The sequence below is a fragment of the Erpetoichthys calabaricus genome, chromosome 14 (assembly GCF_900747795.2).
Source record: "Erpetoichthys calabaricus chromosome 14, fErpCal1.3, whole genome shotgun sequence".
Lineage (NCBI taxonomy): Eukaryota > Metazoa > Chordata > Cladistia > Polypteriformes > Polypteridae > Erpetoichthys > Erpetoichthys calabaricus.
Genome location: NC_041407.2, coordinates 61885163 through 61910435, shown reverse-complemented (window position 1 = coordinate 61910435; position 25273 = coordinate 61885163). Strand labels below are relative to the sequence as shown.

Sequence of the window (25273 nt, the reverse complement as noted above, 5' to 3'; positions counted from 1 at the left end):
ACCACAGTAGTGCAGAAAAAATATACCTAACGTACCCAAAACCTCAAATCAATTGTTTGGCCAACATTAAGCACATAGTGATGGTACAAACTAAGCCAGCAACATGGCATTTGTAGACTGTGGTGGCTCATCTGCTGCTTGCAGAACTTCAGTGACTTCCTTTCCTTTTTAAGAGACTTCTCGGGGCTCTTACCTACATGACACAACATTTTCAATTCTAATCACACTAGGAGCAAGGTAAGAAACCACTCTAGACAAGACATCAGTTCATCACATAGCCCAGTCACTCACACTCATTAGTCGCCAATTAAGGTAACCTGCATGTCCTTGAAGATGCTAGAAGAAAAACACTTTGAAGAAAACACAAACAAACAAGGGGAGGACTTGAATACTGCATGGGGAGAATGAGTGGGAGCTAGATTCAAACCATGGACACAGGATCTGTGAAGTAGCAGCCACACGATTCATTTTCCTATCACGCCACCCTACTACTCACCCTCAAAGTACTGAAATTAAACACACCATAATGGTACACTATGCTACTTAATTTATATAAACTTGGTAGAGCCTCTTATGCCAGCCTACAATCAGCCGATAATGATTTGTCTTTCCTGTAACATCCTCTGAAACCGCCATCCTTACCATAAACACTGCTTTCCCTTATTTTTGATATATTATATAGATGACCTTACTGTTTTAACTATGTAGTTATATATAGATTATGAATTCATTATGTCATTCAGTATTAATAAATGACATCATATCATGAATGGATTGATACGTTTTGTAATAATCATCACCAGAATGGCTCTCACATTCACTACTCTATTTCCACCATACTTAAGCGCATGCATTAGCACACTCAAGGTCCATCAGGAGCAAAAGAGCATCTGACTTATATTACACATATGCACACATTTGTAAAGGAATCCAAGACATATTCCAGGCATATGTCACATTTGCAGGTGTCTGAATTGTCCATCCATTTTTTGACAGCATCAAACAGGATGGATCTCTAGATGAGAGCGGCACACTCATGCTCACATACTTTGATTAGTTAAACCCAACACTAACATTTTTACAGACTGCAACCATGCCAGGAAACAAATCAGGTTGCTGGCTACCCACTATGCCACCTGGCCCAAAATGGAGTTTTTTTTTTTTTTAAACTTTCCACTTCCATCCGCTGTACCACACATTTAAAGCGAGTGTCCCTTCAGACAAGTGTTAAAATGTCTGGGTGTCAGCGGGCTAAGATTAAAAAGTATCTCATTCTCTCGTCTCGCCGTTATAAGTGAAGCAGCCCAGACGTGTAAAAATAGAAATTTTTCCTCTTATTTGTAAAGTTGGGAACAGATACTTCCAGTACCTCACAAAGTCAGCTACAGATAGCTCATTATTCAAATATTTGAAGCTGACTGGCTTGCGCCATTTGGAAAAGGGGCTCGGTCATGCCAAATTTCAGCCTTGGCTCCATCCTTGACTGCTTGAGACACTGCTGCTACTGTCTTTTTTCTACAACCTCAGAGAGAACTAGGAAACAGTAGAGAAGCCGAAAGCTTGTGTCGTCCTGTCAAAAGATTTATGCTGCGTCGAACAAGTGAAGGAAAATAATATTCAGAAGGAGAGAGAAAAAAGCTGATAATTTATATGGCATTTTAGCCCGTGGTGGTCTGTGATGGATTGAGTGACCTGAAAGGGATGAAAGTAAATATCCTTTCAGTAGGAAATAGGCTGGCTAGTGGCCAGTTGGCAGCATGAGTGAGACACACAGCAGTTACAGTAGATTTGGACGGCCTTTAGACGAAACAGTGGGAGAAACGTTCATTATGCGAGTCTGGTGTTCATTATCGAAACTTGAAGTTACTATTAGGCTAGTAATCAGAAAAACTATCCCTTTTCTTTCATAAAACTTTGTAACTTTTTCCTGTCTGGAGATTAAAAAAAAATTATCTGCTAGCGTTCAGAATATGCTGACAGTAATTTATGGTCTCCCTTATCCAGGCTATGTGTTTTTAAATATTTCCTTATGTTTCGCATTTAATATACCATAGCTACACGACTCAACTGTCCACCTAAAAGACGGCTAGCGAGGGTGCTTCTTTCTGTCATCATTCAAAGGCATGGGATTACTTCCAGGAAATAAATTATAACTATTTATCTTTGTAATCCATATCTCGTGCCGGCCTTTTTAACTGATTTGGAGGGGTTGTATCTTATAGAGTCACAACGCAAAGTATTGAAGTTATGAGATCATTTTTCTTCTTGCTCAAGCCAAGCTGACACGGAGGCCACCAATCAGCAAACTTTGTAGAAAAAAAGAAAAGAAAAAGCAGTGTATCTATCTGTAGGTACTGACTGATCTTTCCCAGTGATTAAAGGAAAAGCTGCTCAGTCTAAATGGCCTGTATCTGGCCAACTTCACGTAAGTTCAAACGTGCAGCGGTTAGTGCTACTATCTCAAAGCTCTAGGGAGTTGAAGCAACTCTCTGTGTGGATTTTCCCTGCCCTACACATGTTCTTAGGACATTTCCTATTTAATTTCAGAACCTATGGAGATGTAGATTAAGTAGGGACTCTAAAAGACACCCTATGTGAGTGTACCCAGGTATGGACTGGCTCTAAATTGCTGCCGTGTCCCTGTGAAGGTAAAAGTAACTTCATGAAATGGATAGATTTAGGAACATAAAAAATTGATATGTGGTACTATATTATATGAACGCTGTTATCCTCCCCAACCAATAAATAAAGTCCGCTCTTTACTTTTATTTTAGTTATCCTTCCAATCTGAAGACAACAATGGCTGTAGTGACTTACACTGTTACTGCAACTGAGATTTTTCAAATTGGTTTTGAGAAGCTCAGAGTAATAGGGCAAGGCTCGGTTAAGTAATTGTCAAAAAAGTAGACAACAGATGAGCAGAAAAGCCTGCAGGAATCAACAGTGTGATCAAGAAAACTTATAACTCCCCAAAACGTGTAAACTCAGTCTTGAGATCGCCATTGAAGTATTATGCCTTAGCACCACCACATCTTTAACTTTCCATGCATTGCTGAACCAGCTTAGTCCACTTCAGGACCATGAGCACCTAAGCATATCCTACCCGCTTTGGGCACAACCCTGGAGCGTGCACGAGTCCCACATTATAATTCATCCATCCATTTCTGAATCTGCTTAATCCATTTCAGAGTTGTGTGGGTCAGAGTTTATGTCAGAGACCAGGAAGCAAAGCAGAGCCACATACGAGGCAATGCCAGGGAAACTTGTATTTTCAAAGTTATAAACGTAACAAGACCATCAATTTGTTAAATATTGCTTATCACTAAGCAAAAAAGAATTAAAGTTGTGTCAAGCACAAAAGTCTATAAATGACACGATAAGTATGGTGCCCTTTGAAAAGTCAGGAGTTGATAGCAACACTACTTTGACATTAACAAACCTATAAACCCTGCAGGACATTTAAACAAAAAAAGATGACATTAAATATCGAACCTAAGCATGCAATTCTGTGTATTGGGCTTCAATCCTCTTTGTCTGTGTGGAGTCTGCATGTTACTCACCATGTTCATGTCAGCTTTCAGATTTCCTTGCATGTTTACTACCCCCATGTGAGGGCGAGAGTGTGAGTTAATGGGCCCTGCTTAGGGCTGTGTCCTGCCTCACAGTTTGTGCTTCCAGGACAGGCTTCAGTCCCCTTACCCTGCATAGTACTAAGCAGCTCTGAGAAGGCTCTGTCATGCATTTTCATTCAAAGATCAAAGTTTTGCTGGGTAAAAACAAAACAGTTTTTTTTATTAATATAATATTAATAACTGAAATTTCTGTTGTACTCTTATTTCCTTTGTTATGAAACCTTCCTTTAAATACGACACACTGCAATCGACAGCTTTTACAAATAACATGTTGTCTAATTTAATCAGAAACCACTCATAGATACAATTACATGAGAGAGGTAAAACCCATCCTTAGACACACGAGTGGTTAGTTTCATCATCTTCACAGTAAGATGATAAAAATAGTTACTCTGTGTTTTTAACAGTTTTTTTTTTTAACCGAAGGAAATTAGAAGGGTGGAGAACAGTGGAAATTATTTGCTTTTATTTCACAGTTTTTCACATATGTACATAGATTTCAATGGATCTGGTGGGCTAGCTACTCTGAAAGATCACATTTTACACAAACCATCAAGGCAGTTAATACAATGAGAGATGAAGACAGTCAAAACCTGAGACAGGACAGGACAGGACAGGGCTAATATTTTGCAGCTCCCGATTCAAATCACATTGGTCTCCCAATGACACTCACCTTAATTACACCTTAATGTGAGCGAGTGGGTGTTGAGAGTGTGTGTGACCAGTGATGGGCTGGCACCCAGTCCTTGGCTGTTTTCTGTCTTAGACTTAATGCTATCATTTGGGTTTACAAAATGAATGAAAATTATGGAATAAAAGTCAATGTTTTCTTATGGGCTTTAATTTCTTAATGATTTGTCTGCCAGCTCCTGTGCTTGTCACAATAAGACAGGAGGCAGCCACTCCTTGGCAGAAAAGGAAAGGCTACTTAACTTTTTTGGCATGCAGGGTTGGATCCTGCCTTGAACTTGATGATGCTGGGACAGGCCCTGGCCTCCCACAGCCCTTGAATTAGATTAAGTAGTTTGGAAAAGAGATGGTACATTTCTTACAAATCTTGTGTGTTGTTGCACTTAGAATCATGGACTGGAAATAGGGGTCAATTTGAAAAAGCAGATATTTGTAATTGTCTTGAAAGTATTTGAGCAAAGTGTGCCCTCCACACACCATGCTGCCAAAAGTGTTATTTTTAATATCAGGTGTGTTAATGTTGACTAATTTTCTTTTATCTTCTAACTCTAAGGTCTTGGGATTATCACGTGATCTGGCAATAGGCAAACTATGGTAGCACTTCATGTTTCAAAGCTCAATCCTTTTCTATTTTTACGTTACCCGGCAGGAAGTGGGTTTATCTTGGTGAACAAACTGCAAAAGGATTTCCACATTGCCTGGCTAGAGGCGATGTATTCAGAATATCCCACCGAGCTGTCAGTACACTTTAATCCGGTAGCATATGGGTAGCATAATCACGTAGGCAATGAAAGGCTCTTAAGCACTTATGGGCATTTCCTGCTCCTCCAGAATCATGGCCTACAGTGCTGCTCCATTACAAGAACACGTGCAGAATTAAATGCAGACTCCTCGTACTTTTTCACTTCATCAGAGTTTATCCAAAAAACAACAATAGGGTGTCATCAGTGAGTACCAGCACATGTTTGCTACCAACACATAAAGTGGGATTCACAAGAGCAGGCTATCCATTGCCCACATGTGAACATTATCTGCTGTGGAAATACTCTTTAATACACAACAATATTGACAATTTAGCTTAACATCACATGACTGGGGCTCTTAGCTCCTGCACTCCTCTTCAATGTTCTTCCAGGCACACCCACAGAAGCACACCTCAACAGCCACAGCAATGGATTTTATTAAAGCTGATACTGATGGTGATGTCTTCTTCTTAGTGTGCAATTTTGTTCATTTATTACACTGGAACTAGGCTACATGTTTCTGGTTGATAGCAATGCTTTTAAGATTATTCATTCCATGTTTTTCATTTATCATTTCTTTGAAGGTGTGGTAAAGTGGCTATCTAGGCATTTAGCTCTGCTTCCTGGTTTTGTCAGCATTTTCTCCCAGTGTCTGCAAGGGTTTTTTCCAGCGGCCCAAATTCCTCCCTATAATAAGCCCAGGCAGTCCAATTTCCTTTGGCATTTCAAAGTCATGGGTTGAGCTGTGACTCTAACCTGGCCCAATCTGGATGTGTGTGCGAGTGTGCGAAGTAACAGAACACTGCCCTCTCTAGGATCAGTCACTGCCTTGTGTGATTTTCTATGGGACATTCTCTGGCTTCTGGAGACCATATTACAACAGTCAGGTCTGGGAAATGAATTACTGTTCATTTAAAGATTTTGCAACTCATTTACATTTTTTTTGTAAAGTTTGAATGGCAATTTTGCTTTAGGCACTACCCTATTAATCAGAGAAAGTTAGTTTTATTTTGAGTTTAATATAAACATTGCTATTATGAATCATAAACAAAAAATGAGTTTGGTTAGAAGCTTGTACACTTTGATTTTTTTATCTTCAGATGTTCCCATTATCGGATTCACATGCAAGGCTAAATAGTGCACATTTTTTAAAATTTGTTTCTTGTATTGCATCTAAGACAGCATTGGTTTTCCCAGACATAGTAATTAACTTAAGAGGCTCTAAAAATAGCTGGATGTCTTCTTTCAGATGCTTACAATCCTACGAAATATTCAACTAAAAGTACAGTACAAAAACTAAAAACAAATAAACTGAGCCTTTAACATCAAATTAGAGACTAGGTGCAGGAATGGAGGGTCACATTGTAATTCTCCCATAGCATTTTCTCACTTTTTGCCCAACAAGAACTCGTAGCCCCCATAAACACATATTTTACCTCCAGTCATCCTAAACTGGTGAAGGTCATTTGAGCCACTTTGAGGTTGCTTTGTTTTGCTTCCCCCTTGTGGCACCTCATTTCAGAGCATCTCCAATTCCTTACACACTGCATAAATAAGGCTTAGAACCTAAGAACATACAGAGTGGAGATCATTCAGTGTGTTAAGTTGATTTGATTAACTAACAGTGGTGTTGTTTCAAAATCACCTCCAATGCCTTTTAAAAGCAGTCATCTACATACCCCACTTGTGGGATTCTTCCAAATTCTCATGACCATCTGTGTGAAGATGTTCTTCCTGGTTTTCTCCTTGAATGCACTTCCTCATAATTTTCATATGATTCAATATTTAATTAAAAGAATTTTATTGGATTAACTACACTGATGTCCCAGAGTAAGACCTGTGTTAAGTCCATACATAGACCTTTCTTCTCTAGAGCACAAAACATCTTCCTTCCACAAAGTTTATAGAGAGCTAGAAGACAATATGGTAAATAAAAAGGTCAACCACTGAGTTATATTTTTGGGCAATGAACTTAATCTCTTTAGTGCTCTTTCAAAGTACTAATGATTCACACCTAAGTCAGTTTTCAAGTTGAAGCTTTGTTACATTTCAACACCTTCCAAGAAATCAATATTGGTCTCTTTTAAAAAATCCAATACCAACAAGAAAAAGCTGCAGCTCTAAATCTAATAAAATTCATCCATTGGTAAATGATAATAAACTTGTTGACAATGCAGACATGCCTAAAGAAGATACCTTTTAAGAGCCACGATTGTTTTTTTAACTAGAGGTAGTCGGGTGTCTGACTTTGAACATTATGAGACACTGACCAGCAGAAAATGTGATAATGAACAAACCTATTTGTATCTACCTTTTGTCAGCTATCTATGCATATAAGAAAACGGGTTCCTCCAGAGGGTGGCAGAGAGAGGGAAACAAAGTTGTTTTTCAGAGCAGCTTGGCTGGGTTCCAAAAGACGCACTATGGCAAAGGCTTCCAGACAGCTGACTTGGCTGCCAAACAGAGACACCCTTCTTTACTAAAGTGACAGAATATATTAAAAACAAAAACCCGGCCTCTAAGTGTTATTTCAACATAAGGAACCTTGCTTCAGGTAATCAGCATTGGATTGCTCAAATCTGTAATGACTGAACAGTAATTTCCAAATCACCCCCACTCCACCCTGACAAACGTAACTGGCAGCACTTTATTGTGCTTCTGTTGAGTCAAATAAAGTAGCTCATTTTCAGTCAAATTTTCAGAGATTTGCTAACAGACTAAAATTCAAATATAACTAAAACGCAATTCATTCAACAAATTACATATCCGGCCATATCCCACACCTGCTGCTGTACCATCTAAGGTGGGGCTGCATACAAGATGGTGCAAGATGTAGGTGCTATTGGCCAAAGGCAAATCTATACCTTGATGGGAACAATTTCAGTTTGTCTGGGAATCGTGCTTAAGATGTTCACTCTCCCTTAGTCAACCTTCATTTTTGTTATTTTAGGTCCAACTGATGCATCAGGGACCCACAGCCAGTCATACTCTGTCAACTGTAGGTTACCCATTAACTCTAACTACACATCTTCAGGATGTGGGAAAAAACCCGAGTCCTCAAAGAAAAACACAAAACATGAAAACTCCACAGACAGTGGCTAAGCCAGGATCTGAACCTAGAACTCAGGAGCCATGTCAATCAATTAGCATACTTCTTTAATAACAGGTTTAAGTAGCATGCATCACTTTGGTAGTTAATAAAATAAGGATGGCATAATGTTGCTGTGGTTAGTGCTTATGTCTCTCAGCTCCTGAATCCTGCTTTTAAATTCTGGTTATTTGACGTTAAGTCATCGTGTTTCTGAAGATATGGGGAGGACGTGCAAACATCTTGTAGATAGCCAGGCTGGAAATCCAAACCAGTTCATGAGAGATGTGGATGACAAGGTGATTCAATATTTAGTACTGCTGCCTCACAGCTCCAACTCCTTTGCTTAATATCTTTGCATGTATACTGTTCTTGGGGAATTTGTATGTTCGACTTATATGGTATCTTCATGCCAGGCACTCTGGCCTTCTTCAAATCCCAAAGACTTGGCAATTCCATATTCAGCTGTGCATTTGTGTGAGAATGTATGTGTGCCCTGCAGTGGGCTGGTAATCTGTTGAAGCCTGGCTCTTACTTTGCACTTAGTGCCAAAACATTAGACCCCCAGGTTCCTAGTAACCCTGTATTAGAAAATGCAAGTTTGGAAAATGAATGAATCGGTAAAACTAAAAACCCTCTGACTTTAGCTTAGCTCCTTCACTCCAATTGCTTGAAGCCTGATAAAGATGTCTGACTGTGTTGTGTGACCCGAGCAATGGCTAAAACTGGAAGAGTCAGGTATGCCTGTGTATATTGCTACTGGGAAGCAGGGCTCATTTTAATGGCTTACACATACACGCAACAAAGAGGACACTTTACTTCCATGGAAATGTCAGAAAATTTAAATTAAGAATGCTACACCATGACAGCATTGGACAGCAAAATGACAGGCCCTCCAACATGCTCCCACTACTGCAGAAAACTCAAAGAGTTTACTATCTGAGTGCAGCTGAGGATAAAATATCCCAGCTCATGCTCCATTTAGTTTTTTCTAAAATGAGACAGAGAAGTTTATTAAATGACTTTAAAATACCTTAATAAGTTCCTTTTCTCAGAAACTGAGTAAGCAAGGAAGTGCCACTGTACACAAAGCTCGCATTTATTGCTTACAATTAGAGAGTAAACAGGAAAACGCTTGGGGATGCAGAGTTGTAATTGACCATGCTTTTATTTTTTCTTTTTCTTTTCTAAAAACATTCTGATGCAAAAATTTCATATTTCATGTAGTGTACTGACAGCCAGCGACAATAAGCCTACTGTCTTTGCGTGTACGATAGCTTTCACAGGAAATGATGGTGAAGTCAAACTTTAAAACATACAAATAACACTTACATTGCCAGATCTTTCTTAAGATCAAGACAATAGCTAACATTAAAGAAGGTGACAGTTCCATTTATGTTGCTTTGGAACAGCTAGTTAACCCCTATGCTCAATTTAACAGGAGGTACACATACATCTATCCATCCATTATCCAACCCGCTATATCCTAACTACAGGGTGCTGGAGCCAATCCCAGCCAACACAGGGTGCAAGGCAGGAAACAAATCCCGGGCAGGGTGCCAGCCCACTGCAGGGCGCGCACACACACACCCACACACACACCCACACACCAAAGCACACACTAGAGACAATTTAGAATTGCCAATGCACCTAACCTGCAAATAAGAGAAATATATCCATCCACCCAGCCATCATCCAACCCGCTATATCCTAACTACAGGGTCACGGGGGTCTGCTGGAGCCAATCCCAGCCAACACAGGGCGCAAGGCAGAAAACAAACCCCTGGCAGGGTGCCAGCCCACCACAGAGAAAAAAATATATATATATATATATATATATATATATATATATATATATATATATATATATATATATATATATATATAATCACACCATCATATACATTGGTTCACATGCACAAATATGCCTGTACATGCACACATGCACACACAGATATACATACACAAACATACATACACATATTCTGTTCAAATGTATAATCAATTATTTCATCACAATCCATCATTTTAACCAGCTAATGCACAGACTGCTTCGCAGATTTTAAACTTTAACCAACTAACGTATAAAAATAAAGTCTACAATCCATTATTTCAAAATATACCTCATTATATTTAGAACATAATACAAGGTACACTATCTGGTAAAGAATCTGCAACACTTTTAATTGATTATTCCGGATAGGATAACCAACTTAACCCATTTAAAGTGCACACTATTTAAACAGTTCTGTGGTGTAAAATATTTTGGTGTTTGAGTGACTCTTTATGTGAATATTTCAGAACAGCCATTCAACTTTTCAATATAGAGTTTAAAAATACAGACTAAAATATAAAAATACTCTACAGTCCAATATTAAAATGTAACTCATTAAAAGAAGATCAATTGAAATGAAGGGTATTATTGTATGGCAGGTTTCAGAATGATTGGTCTAATAAACATTACTTTACATGTTTAGCTTTCAAAACATTAAAGAGTAGAACGCTAGTTAAAAGAAGAGTTTGCTTATTAATTACTAGCTATTTTAAAGAATAAAGGTATAAATTATTTCTTTATTTCAAACTATAATTGAAACAATCTAAATTTAAATAAACAGAAACACATTGCAGTGAATGCAAGGAGGGAAGCGGCCTTGAATGAGGCACCAATCCATTGTAGGGCAAACTCAATTGGGCAGACAATTTTCAGATCCTGATTAATCTAACAGATGTAGTAGGCAGGGAAAAAAACATGCAAACAAGGGGCATAACATGTAGACTACACCAGGCAGTGCCTGGGACTGCAACCATGGTCTCTGAAACTGTGAAACACTAATCACTGCACTGCCATGCTGTCCCATACATATGTACTGTACTTACACAAGCACAGCACATAGAAATGCACATACACCTACTGTAAATATATACAAACACACATCTATCTATCTATCTATCTATCTATCTATCTATCTATCTATCTATCTATCTATCTATCTATCTATCTATCTATCTATCTATCTATCTATCTATCTAATCGGTGTCATGTGGAATGTGGAGTCTATCCTGGCTAGCAAGGCAATAATGATCCCTGGACAACATCTCTCCATTACAGGTTACACTTACACATTCACCCAGACTTAACCACACAGGACCAGTTCAGAGCTATCAAACAACCAAACACAGTGAGATGTAGAGAGCATCTGGGCAACTCATACTAACATAAGACAGAAGGCATAAATGACACACACACAGCAGCAAGACTAAGATTCGAACCCTGGACTCAGAGGGTGTAGGGCTCACACCTATATACAGCCATACATACACACACATAACATATATAAATATTTTCTATCTACTAAACATAATGTAAGGTTTGTCTTTGAATGCTATTTTTGATAAATCACAGAAGAGTATTTATGCTACTTACACCTTGGCAGTAACTCAGGATAAAAAAAAAATCCCTGAGCTCGCCACCCCCAGTCATTTTCCCATTCATGGGATAAATTCCTTTTATTCTGCTGACACATTTTTTGTTTGTACAGGCACTTATTTCAAAACGGAGACCTGAATGCCAGAGCTGACGGACTAAGGCACACCCTGCCCTAGTGTTTATAGTTTAAATGGCTCAGTCGAGGATGGAGACTGAGACGCCACAGGTAGACAGTCTGGGAAGAAACCAGCATTGAGGAAAGCTCCGTACAGGACTCCGAGTGAAAGAAGCTTTCCATGTCGCTGTTAGAAAATGAATAGCTGCCTCTAGCACCACTTTCCGGAGTGCAAATATCAGTCTATTAGGATAAAATGCTGGTATACTGTAACAGTAGCTGGTTGCCCTCATATGATAGATGGCACTTTTTTCCATAATTGCGTTCAATTTATTTCAGCCACAGTAACTTTCGGAGGAAGAACTGAAATCAGCTTTTGTTGTTTTTGTTTTCTTAGTGGGTGTGTTCTGTGCTAATAAGTTTCAAAGACATTGCAATTTAAATAACTGATTAATATGCAGTTCAAAGGTGGGTGTAAAGTTTCCTCACATATAATTTGTTTGAGAAATATGAAGAAGGCTTTTTTGAATATGCTGACAAATATCCTTTTTAATATTTGTTGCTATATTTATTAAATTGCTTAGCTAGTTTATTAGTCATTAAAAAAGGATGTCAATACCCATGGGCACATGCCATCATGCTGCAAAAGACTGAAATAAAGTTACAAAGAGCACCATTTTTCTGAAAGCTAGAGTTCATTTAGGCAAGCACAAAGCCCGGGGAAGCCTAAGTTTAATCTTTAAAACAGTGGCCATTAAATAAACAAACTCTTCTGAGTCTGGAACCTGTTGAAAAGTGAAAAGGGTATTTTTCTTGGCCGTTGAATGAGGGTGAAAACAGGACAAAAAAAAAGCTGCCCAGACTAAGAAATAAAATATGGTTTAACTTCGGAAATGGTTTTTCATTTTTCTTTTTTTTTTTTTATAAATGCTATTCTGACGGTTACGAGTTGATATTCTGATTTGCTGTTCCTTCAAACTGTCTTGACATAAAGCAGGAAGACAAAACGACCTCGCACATTTGTGCATGTGGTTTGGAGTAATGTGCTGAATATGAGATTTAAAAATCTTGCCCAAGTGACTGTGCAATACCTTGCAGGCAGCTACTTTTTTTTTTTTTTTTTTTTTTTTTTACAATTTCCACTGCTTTCTTTCACACACATTTAGAAAATGCAATCCTAAATCGTTGCAGAACTGACAGGAGGCGTCACCCAAAAATATTTAAGGAATCGTGGGTGGCATGGTGGTTAGCACTGCTGTCTCACAACTTCAGGAGCCTACCAGCTTGGTCACTGTGTCTATGTAGAGTGTGCATGTCTTCTCCATGCCAACATGGGTTTTCTTCAGCCACTTTATTTTCTTCCAACATCCTAAAGACATTAAATGTACTTTATAACTGTTCATGGGTCCCATGTGAGTGTGCCTTGCAGAGAATAGGCTCATTCCTTGTACCCGATGTTCCTGTGATAGTGAACTACGGAGCGATGGTTTGATATTAGAGTGCAATCATGTCTGCAAGTGGCTGCCTATCAAGTCATCTCTCTCTTTCATTTTCATGTGAACCCCAAATGGGACAAATGGGAAAGTGCACAAACAAGGTGTGTGTTCTTCAATCAATGCACAAACAAATGTACTTCTAACAACAATACAAATAAAATGTAACTAAATGCACCTTTTATCACTTAGAGCAGCTTAAATCAATGTTGCTCGTCTATTTTCCCCTGCAGAAGCATCTGCACTGTCAGCATAACTGTATCGAGAGAGACCATTATTCTCTTAATGCCCAACATTGACATAAAAATACGATAATGTACACACATTGACAGATGAAGAAGTCATGCCCAAGCTAATCGAAACAAAAAGATGTAAAAATATACTCATTTCAACTATATGTGCCAGCCAGCAGTAAACAAGATATTAAAACATGCGCCACACACAATGTTCAAATAGCTGCAGAAAAGCTTTAAAGACATGCGGCACACAAAATGCTTACAGGATATTTCTGATTCCATTTTATGTACGCTTGCACTTGCTTGCAGGTGTTTTGTGACGTCTGTGTGGCAGTACTAGCACATAATTTCTAAAATGTCTATGCGGAGTTTTGCAATTGCATTACAATATTACTGCTGAACAAAATGTAACATAAATGTGTACTAGGAAGGAAGTGCTAGAGGCCTTTGGTGGTAAGAATTTCATCCCCAAACAAGACTGTATCTGTTGTCCATTGAAGACCGCTGGGGTAGGTTTTTAACAGAACATCTCCATATTTGAAAATATGAGGGGCGGCATTGGTGGCGCAGTGGGTTGCGCTGTTGCCTCGCAGTTAGGGAACCCGGGTTCACTTCCCGGGTCCTATCTGCGTGGAGTTTGCATGTTCTCTACGTGTCTGTGTGGGTTTCCTCCGGGTACTCTGGTTTTTCTCCCACAGTACAAAGACATGCAGGTTAGGTGCATTGGCGATCCTAAATTGTCTTTGGTGTGTGCGTGTGTGTGTGCATGCCCTGTGGTGGGCTGGCGCCCTGCCCAGGGTTTGTTTCCTGCCTTGCGCCCTGTGTTGGCTGGGATTGGCTCCAGCAGACCCCCGTGAACCTGTAGTTAGGATATAGCAGGTTGGATAATGGATGGATGGATGAAAATATGAGAATCTGACCAGTGTTGTCTTCTTTATAGTCATAATTAATATTATTTAAAAGAATCTGTAGCTGGATGCAACCATCAGCTAATGCACATCACTAGAAGGTCAATGCAACTTGGTGCCATGGCAGCCCTTTTCAGCTTATGGCAGAATATTTATTATTTATCTTCAGGAATCATGTCTGATTCTCTACAAAGGTATGCTGTGGGTGTAACTGTGAACCACATTAAAATAAAGAACAAATAAAAAAAAATTCAGACAATTGAATGGACAAAACTTCACTTCGGTAATCTGTGTGTGTTTTTTGGATGAGCTATTTTTGATGTGGTACATGTTTGAAGTCATCATCAGCAAGGAAAATAATAATTTATTTATCATTGTCTATATAGGGGGGACAAGGGGGAGCTACTATATCAAAAAAAAAAAACGGAGCATGAAATGAAATCCTAGTCTGGGGTCCGTATCTGACAACAGTCTAAATGTTGTCCTGTGTGGGGTTTTCTCCATGCAATACAAAGTTTCTGTCCATTTTAAATACATGTGTGTAAGGCTAACTGGAGACTCTAAATATGTCCTGTGTGAATGTGTGGGCATCGATGTGCCATGGGATACGTTACTCCTGCCTTCTGTCCAGAGCTGTAGGAATAGGCTCTGGCTCTCTGCACCCCAAACTGAATACGACTGAGACACCTTTACCTAGGGTGAATGACAAGATCAGCATCTATTACCATTGTTTTCATATATTTTTTTGTACAAGTCATGAAAGTGACTTGCTCAATGGAGTTGCTGTATAAGAATCCATTCCCTCATGCCTTTTTGTAATCACTCTGAGCTGATCTCCCCAAACTTGCACACATGCATTAATGGCGCTGTATCTATACAGTTCAATTTCCCATTGACCTCGTTTTCTTAATGGCCACATGCTAGAGATATGAGTGACTCTACTGCTATGGTAATGTTCAGCCTTAAACTCTTTTGCTGTATTTAAATCCACATTATGCACATTTTTACATTTATGTGTGATATATTGAAAGAAATATAAGTCAGGCACCATTCTGTCAATTGCATGCGCAACTTTTTGTACCTGAATCACACATTCCACTAACAATGAACGACTGACTAACCTTTTAATCAATACCTTCATCTTCTCGAATGGCTACATTTGGCGCCTACTCTGGTCTGGCCCCTTTCATCTTTGCTGGCTTTCTTCCTCCATTTCTACTTATATATCATAGCTGTATTTTTTCTCAGGCATACACGTTATGAAGACTTTTCAGTACGAAAATACCCATTATTAGTTTTTAACTTACAAATAATATACCTCCATACAAACGCAGAAATGGTTATATTTACCGACAGTTAGAATTTATTCAGCGCCTATAGTATTTTAGATATAAACGGTTTGTGGGTGCTTGATGATGTGTGATCTGAGAAATGGAGTTTGGTCAGCTTGTTTCTGTTATATTTAAGGCCTTTACCTGCACTTCCTGACACTTTATTTTCATGCATTAGTTATTTTAGTATTCTGTAAATGACTAATTTACATATACTATAGCTTTACTGTATTAATGAGATTAGTGTGATTTTCAACTTGTGCTCCAATTCAATTCCTCTTCCAAGTCTATAGTTTTTATTTAAATTCAAAACTTTGATCAAGCAAAACTGCACAAGTACATTTCTTTTGCTTATTCAGTTTAGATGTTTAAGATTAATTTATAAAGTGGTATCTCTTCTACATCTTTAGGTTTACCCTTTAAACATAACCCATGTTTCTTTGCTCTTTATGCACAGCTTTGTTGTTCTAGCACCAGATGTGAAAATTTGGCATATAGATACTTTTCATCATAAACCAAATTTCTGACATATAACTTTTGGCCATTCCCCTCCGTGGGTGGAGGGGATGACTTGATGTTACAGCGAGTGGCAAAAAATACTACAGTGTGAATTACCAATACAGAAACAACATTCTAAAGGTTATGATGGTGGTGTCATAGCTAGCATGCTGGATTTTCAATCAAGAAATGTGTGTTTGTTTCCTACTCGCTGTGTATAATTCTTTAATTTAATTTCCCTTACTATTTTTCTCATGGCCACAAACTGGGGCCATATTCTCTCCAGTGTTTTTTATTGCAATACAGGGATGTAAGCACAATCACTCACCATCATACTTCCATCCCAACCTACCCTGCATGGATTTTCTATCTTATTTTAAGCTACGTAAGTCAAGTGACTTTTTTCCTTGCACATCCCGGGGTGTGGTGGGTGTGCCTCAGGGTTGCAGAAATGGTTATTACCCCATAGCTACTTCAAATTTTGTAACAAATTGGGATGACCATGTGTATTTACTCTAAACACAATAATTCTGTTCCACTTTATACTTAGAGTGAAGTTTGGAAATAATACCTGGTAAAAGCTGTGAAACACAGGCTAACGTTTTAAAATAGCAAGAGCTTTTAACACTACACTGTGATCGATTGACAAAGAACCAGCACAATGCAAGTGGCATGATTGGTAGCAAACTTGCCTTGAAAAGAAAGGTGGATTCTTTTCCTGACATTATATTTTCCTTTTTCTTTACACAATCATTTCCACACTGTGTAATTTGTAATTACTTTTGACCTTTTGAATTTTCCACCCATGCAATGATGGATTAACTCATTTAAAAAAACAGACACCATTTTCTTCTGTGACAGAGCCTAGAAATATGTGTAAAAACATTTATTTCACGTGAAGATTCCATTTTAAAAGAAGATTACGGGAATTACTTGCCATACTAAATGAAATACAGGATTACTTAAAAACTTACATAAAATGAATGTTTTAAAAAATGCTACATCATTAACAGCAACAACAAAAGCAAAACAAAATAAATCATTCATAAAATGGTATAGTGGTAAATGAAGAGGTTTTGTAGCTTTTGTGATCTAGGTATGATTATTAATCTATTTAGAGTCTATATTACCCTTACGTATTTTCTGATTAAGTTTGAATGTGACCGCACGGATTTCTCTGACAATGGAGAGATGTGTTAAGTTTTTGAATTGAATTGGCCTAATATAAATGAGAGCTACTCAAATCCATTGGTTAATCACATGCTTGAACATGAGGCTATCACATAACATTAGCAATGGGCTGTGGTAACAGACATTTCATAAAATGGATGGATGGACAGACAGCTTGTAAGCCGTACTGAAGGCACATGAGTCGAGGTGTAAGAACACACTGTCCACTTGGATCTTTGTATCACAGTTACAATAAAATCAAATGTGGTAAAAGAAATTGCATTACAGCTTTGATATTTTGGCTAACCACAGCTATTCTGCACCGCTTCTGTCCCTTTACGCTTCCGAAGAATGACCTCATTTTTTAAACCGAAAGTCTTCCACAGTACATTTTCAACAGGACGCATTCTGCAGTGAGGATTTAGAGCTACTTCTGTGGTGGGACGCACATTGTTGCTAACAGCACTGCAGCCTGCCTTGGTTGTGTGCTGCCAAGGCCTGACTCCCCAATCTGGGTCTTATTTTACAAACTTTCATCCTAATTTCATTTCTGTAATTATGCTTCACAATGTGGTTTACTTTAGTGCTTTCATCATACTACTTCTGAACTATACCAGTCACAGCCAAAGCTGAAAACACTTACCATCAATAGTAAGAAAAAGAACCTACAGCACACCACAATTCTGTACAGCTGTAATATGCTGTATCTGGATAGCAGGATTTTTTAAACTGCCGTCGTTGCTTTTTTTTTTTTTTTGCTAAAGGGAAACAACCCTGTTAGTCCAGTTTTCCATTATATCTGTAGACTTAAAGGAAAAATCATATTTAAGAGAAACTACTTCATTAGCAATGCAAATCGTCATAAAAAAAAGTCTAGCAATAAATTAAAAAGCTAACTTGGCTTAGTCAGAAAGCTTGCTGAACCAGTGACGATTGCTAAAATATAGTGCATTTGATTAAGTTGTAAGGTTCACAATACTTGGACCTGTCTTTTTTTTTTTTTGGTGCGACTGACACATTGCCAAGGGAAATATTTACTCAGAAGGCATAAAGCAATCCTTCTATGAGTTCTGTATTTTGCAGCTATGAATCACAGTGTGTTACACAGGAGCATTCCTTAGCATTTAGATGCCACAGAAAGACACATTCCCGACGATAAATGTAATTGTTCCGACTAAACATCCTGTTAAAAAAGGCACGGGGTTGTACTTAAGTATAACAAAGTATAGCTCCGTGTTCAATTTATCTTGAATGGGTTCCGGAGTTCACAATTGATAAATCTCACAAACTGTTAGATGGTCACCATGGTAAGAAAGACTCAACTTGAATTTTATAAATGTCTTACTCTCTTCCTCCTGTGTAAAACATCATTAAGCTCTCAAACATGATATGAAAAAAACTACGGAACACAAAGATTCAAAGATTAAATACTGAAAAAGTCTAACTGAGCAAAGCTGCTCAGACTTTTTTCTAGGTTATACTTTCTGATTTTATGAAGCTGCAAATTCTGATCTTATGAAACTAAAACTCAACAAAACAAACACATACAAAGATGTAATTGACAAAGCAGGAAGAATTAAAGTCTTATGCTTGCATCCAGCTGAAGACCCATTTCTGGCTAACCTTAGCAGTCTCCCACAATCCCCTGTGTGTCTTCTGCATGAAGATGTAACTCTCTAAACACACTGAAATGCAGTAAAATAAAACACAATTAACATGTGCTTGATGACGTTGAAAGTGTTTCAGTTCAGAAAATAATATTACCTGTATATTAAACACATTTTTAAATGGAAAGGAATAAAGATAGATGAAGCCAAGGTGGCATGGTGGTTGATTGGTTAGTGATGCTGCCTCAAAGGAAGATTGGGTTAGAATTTACTGTCATGTGTTCTCCTCGGGTATGGGGAGGGTAGGAGGCGGTGGTTCTACGAGCTTTCCTGTCCCATCCTAAGACATCAAATTGTCCCATTGGGTCAGAGAGAGTGAGACAGAGTACTTTGTGATGGACTACAGGTGTGGTTCTTGCTTTGCACCCACAGTTGTGGGCACCAGCCCCCCACAACTGCACAACATTATTAAATGAGCAAAATTGGATGAGTATTCAATGCTAATAAGACAACAAAGAAACGCAAAGTTCATCTGTTGTTGAATGAACTTATTCCATCAGCAAGTGGTAGAGTCTGAGGATATACTGGCAGTGTCACCAGAATCTCTGGCATGTGGCAGTATCTGTTTCAAAGCAGGAACCAATCCTAGATGAAAATGCCAGTCTGTCAAAGGATAGACTCACCAAGGGACAATTTATAATCATCCAATTGCCTAACATGTCCCTCCTTTGGGTGTGAGAAAGACCAGAACACTGGGAGAAAATCCCTAGACAGACAATGAACTGGCTAAGAGCTAAGCCCAGCTCCCTGGTGCCACGAGGTAGCAGTGCTTATCATTATGCAATCCATCAAAAAATAAGCTTTTCATTTAAAAAGCATAGATATTGAAAATTACAATGTAAACATGAAAAAGTAAATTCATTTTTTCAATATATTAGAAAAGTAGTTGCATCACCATTACAGGGTATTTTTATTGGTCCTTGAGTTCAAATAAACAGCTATTGAGGGGCCGTCTTCCTTAGTTCCTTAGTTGGCATCAGAGACCTTGTTATTTTTTAATGACTAGAAATGTATCAAGATGCACTTAAATTGTTTCCTTTTGCTGCCACTTACTCATTTTCCCCTCAGCAATGTGTACGTTGTCAGTATGGGTGGGATTTCTTGATAAACGGTGTTCTTATTATGGTTTTGCTTCTTACAATCTGTGCCTGAATTGAGCCAATCAAATAGCTGATCATGAGACATTAAATAGTGGTGATTGGTGCCATCTGACATTTCAATAGGTGCTGCCTTGGGATGAAATGTGGAAGACACATACACATAACACACATCCTTTTCATTTCTTAAACTAGCACATACTTCCAAATGATCCAAAAATGCTACCTTGACATATCCATGCTTTTTCAAAGTTTATATATTGCCTTTCTAATATTGCTGGTCTTAGAATACTTTTAATAATCATGATGGGATTACAGGCACTGCCTTCATAAATCTAGCTAGAGAAGGAAAGACAAAAGAAATACTCACTGAATTAAATCAGGAAATTTAAGCAGAAGCTTATTACTTCCTGTTTCCACAAGATGTTAGCACTCTGCAGGGAGTGCCTTGTTTACTTAAGTCCAAATTCCCAGAAAGAGAAGGCACCAGGCATATTAACAGAAGCACAATTAAATTCTTTAAGTAAGGAGTCCTTGGAGGCTGCCAGAGGTACCCTTGAGTAACTTTATTATATTGTTGCAAATGCCAGTTAAATCTGAATCAGAGTAACCAGGTCGCCCCAAAGATCTGCAAATCCCAAAGTGCTCCCACCTGCTCTGCTCAGACTTAAGGCTGATGGACAGCAAATACAGGTGTCTATGCTACTGGAGTTTCATTGGCTGTACAAATGAACAGGCCTCCATGTCTTTTGAATTATGATAGTAAATAATAGAATAACTCACAGTTAAACTTGCATCAGCACAGTCTTGTTTAGAAGGACATATTCTGTTATAGGGTCACCTCAGTTGAGTAGGATTTTCATCTTTGCATCCCACCCATTATGTCATTATGACTCATTTTTGTCTCATTATTTTTCTCTTTCTGCTGCAGACTGACTGTACTTTGTTTTTCATTTGTTGCTGGAGTGAAGAAGAGGGAGGACACAGGCCACTAATACAACAAGATCTGCTCAGGTCGAAAGCCAAAACTAAAGTGCCTAAGCTCTATCAAATCACTTCAAGAAAGTATGTTACTGTTGGTTCAGTGAGTCATTCTGAAATGTGTCCGAACAAAGACAAGTGACATGTACAGCATACAGTTATAGGTTATATAAAATACATTGTGAATTTCCCCTTGGGATTAATAAAGTAAGTATCTATCTATCTATCTATCTATCTATCTATCTATCTATCTATCTATCTATCTATCTATCTATCTATCTATCTATCTATCTATCTATCTATCTATCTATCTATCTATCTATCTATCTATCTATCTATCTATCTATCTATCTATCTATCTATAGCACATGCTGCACATCACAACATGGTGCCTGAAGAAGGCCAACGGCCTGTGAAAGTCATTTGAGAATTAAAGCTTTTTTGGGCAGATAAAGGCAGACACAACATTGTTGTAAAATCTTGCATTTAAAAATGCAAAGTTGCACAATAAACATTTTCTTGAACATGTAATCATAGTCGTTTTAGAGCCTTTTTCAGCTTGTGCAATGGTACAAAAACAAAGCAAGATACTATAAGCTGTAGAAAAAATACCCTTTATTTCTCTTATTTGAAAAGTGTTTGCCAGCCCTGGTCTCTGGGATATGTCATGGCTGCTGGAACTTAATCCACTTGAATTCTTAATCATAGGTCTTCAGTAAACAAACAAAAACTTAATTAACACTAATATTTGACTGTGTGTAAAGCCTTTCTGCAAATTCAAGAACAGAAAAATTTTCATTTTACTGTTTGAAGATATGTATTGCTATGACAGCTTTTCAGATACAGTAGTTCATTACCTTACTTTTAAATTTCTGCCTTAGCTTACTTTCAGAACCATAGCAAATGCGGTGCGCTTAGACAGGGAGAAGCACAAAAGAGAAAGTCGTTTGGTGTGTGGCAGCTCGTCATCAAGTGGTTATTTGCAAGGAATCTTTAAACAGGACAAGGTGGAAAAGTTTTCACAGCCAAATCCAGACCAAAGAATTCACTCTTGTCTTTAAAACCCACAACTCAAGTTCTTAAAAAGTGAAGGCCACTCTGCGACACATTTCTAAAATAGAATGCTGAAGGATAAATAGGACAAATGAGAAGTTAAACTAAACAATATTAAGAATTAAAGACAGAGTCTCACCACCAGTTATGAATCCAACTGATTAAAAACCAGCTGCCACAGTGTTCACCATGCGGAGGATAGGGAAACACTCACCTAGTACAATGGGAACTCGTTTCTACTCAAAACAGAAGTACGGCAGGTATGAAACGTTGGATATTAAAAGCAACAAATGACTACCATCATTTTGCTCTGACTAGATCTGAAATTATAAAACACGCCAGTATTCTTTTATTTCAGTAAATGTGCCACTTACGTCTGGGCTCTCTTGGTCCATCCACAGTCACCTTTATGGCTCTGTGATAGGTTGCCACTTGGGGTGGGCTTGTGAATACTGTGATGGTGAGTGTGAAGCTTTTTCCTATATAAAATAGAAAGAATGAGATTAGCCAGTGACAGCTCATCACAAACTGTTCAAACACAATGTGCTGAGGGTCAATGATGCATACTTGACAAAAAGTGCACATACCTGGAGGTTAATATATAAGCAATAAAAAATATACTTTTCTCATATCGTTTTTATTACAGGAGACAAAAATGTCTTTGGAAGAAGTTGCCAAAGAGTGATAATAATGAAATAATTATATGCAGACAGAAGAGAAGCATTTAAATCACAGACATGTATATTTTCCATTTATCACCCTGCAGCTAGTTAAGAGAAACAATGAAAGGAGATGCTGACATGGGATTAAGGCCAAAAGGAAAAAAAATATAAAAAGTCCAAAAGAATTTAAACTATTTGGGATAACATGAAACAAAAGCATTAAGTAAACAGAACAGCAAATGCAAACATGCTCCCAGAAAGCTGATTTTGTTAGTAGCACAAAAACTGCACAAAAGCTAAACAAAGTGGCTCAGAAAAAAGTTTATTTTATTTGTTTAGGCAAAACCTCCTTTTGCACAGTTGACTTATTCCTTTTTTTTAAACAGCTGCGCTCTGTACCAAAAAGATGGAGTTGTGCTTTGTGGCAGCGGGATGATCTCTAAAACCATACCAGCTTTACAGATGTCCATAAAAAAACCAAAAACAACTACTCACTCTGATTAGAGTTTCTAATAAAAACGATCTAAGAATCGAGAACCTGAGGTTTTTGATGTCACTGCAGACCTAAAGATGCAGTAATCTACAGACAGATGGACGGGCAAATATGAAACTTCAAAGCTTGTGTTAGGAAAGACTAAACAATATTCTCCTTGTTTCACTTATAATATTTCTGTGTTTTTGAACGTGTATTGTGTTATTATTTGCATAACATAAACATATTCAAATTAGTAACTTCTGAAAATTCCAAAAGCAATCTTAAATTAGTCACACACACATTAATTGCAGTTCATCTGTTCACATTTTTTGGAACTACTTTAGCAATATTCAGATACATAATTTCAAACACCTAATTTAAAAAAGCATATTTTAGTAATAATTCCACTTTCCTGTCAAAAGCATACTACTGTGACATTGATTTTGACTATTTTAAAAATCTGATTATCATATTTATATCAAATTCAAATTCTGATTTATTCGCCCATGAAACAAAAGTGGTTTTAAATTAAGTTCATAGCAGAGATTTAACTTCTTACTGTGTTTATTGGATGAATATTGTGAAACAAATATACTCTTAAACTATGCCTTTATTTCCTTGATAATCCCACATTTTGTAAAAACAGAATACCAAACTTAAATATGATTGGTAAATAACCACTGCATATACATTAGGTCTGTGTATATCCTTCCTATAGGGTGTAAAATAAGCTAAGATTTAACATTTTAATGCAGGTTTAAATAATATTCAACAATTTCAACTCAATACGTGCAAAGACTGTGCGTCAATATTTGTCTACGTTTAGCTGTATACACAGTATAGGGGTTAAATATCACAGGATGATGATTACATATGACTTATTATTACTAAACCTCTATAGCAGTCAAAACTATCAGCAGCACTTCCCCTATCGCTTCAGAGCAACAGCGGTCTGATTTTAATTTTGTGCAAACGGACTTATATTTGATGAATGCTATGGTCAGAGCCCACAAGAAGCATGCTTCTGAAAAATACAAGGATGTGTGCTTGAGTGGTGATACAGTGATAAATTACGCACCTCTGCCACTTCGTCCCACAAATCGGAGGTCGTTGAAACGGGCGCACTGGTTTTTCATGACGGCAGATGCATTTCTCAGCTCTGCAGAGTAATTCTCGTCGTTTCCAGCCATCACTGTGACCAGAGTGCCATCTGGGACATCTCCCAAGCTAACTACCTGTGGTCAGAAAGCAAAATTTGGAGCATGAAAGCATGCAGTGTGCCTGAAAAAAAGAAAAACTAAATGTAAAGATGACACTTCGCTCATACTCATGCTCGCCTATTACTCATCTAGTATTGTCCGTTGTCCCTTTTTCCATCACACTGTTACAATATACAAAAGAAAGTTTGAAATGCTGAACAAGGACAGAGTATGACAAATAATCGACATGGGTGCTGTTATTCGTTGTTCATTTGTTACAAAAGCACAATCTGCATTAAAGTAACACTTTTAAAACATTACGTCTCAAAGATGACTATAAAAATTACCAATTTGATGTCCGTATATTGAACAATATTTTCGCTGCTATTTCTAAATGTGCAAACGCAGCAGAACGTTGTTCATAAATTGGAAAAAATGGTTATGCTGACCATGCCCCCCGGAGACAAGCTTTAATCTTTAACTTGCCACGTTTGTTCTTGTGCACGCTCGTTGGATCTGGGTTTAATGTAATTTTTGTGGATTTTCTCTTCATTTTCAAAGTTCTGTTAAATAAATCCAACGATCCATGGACAGAAAAATAAATGGATGGATTGATGGATGAATGGATGCATGGAAGGTAAAGACAGGTTGCGACGTGTAGACAGACTTGCCAAAACGTGCGCCGCTACTACTAGACCGCAGTCAAATTCTCAGGAGTTGATGTTTCACACACCAAAAAATCCGCATTGACCAATACCGCTACCACATGCAAGATACCCCGTTTTGAAAATGAACTCGGCCGGGATTT

At 37.9% G+C, this 25273-nt stretch overlaps 1 protein-coding gene across 1 annotated transcript in view; it reads right to left on the bottom strand.

Annotated features, from left to right (window-relative positions):
• The window catches only part of runx3 (RUNX family transcription factor 3), a 126237-nt gene that overhangs the window by 37237 nt on the left and 63727 nt on the right, over positions 1 to 25273 (bottom strand). Inside the window, exons 4-5 of the mRNA XM_051919028.1 lie at positions 24345 to 24501; positions 22504 to 22608 (exon numbers count right to left, since the gene is read on the bottom strand). Coding sequence (XP_051774988.1) covers positions 22504 to 22608; positions 24345 to 24501 — 262 coding nt within the window. The remainder of the gene's footprint in view (positions 1 to 22503; positions 22609 to 24344; positions 24502 to 25273) is intronic.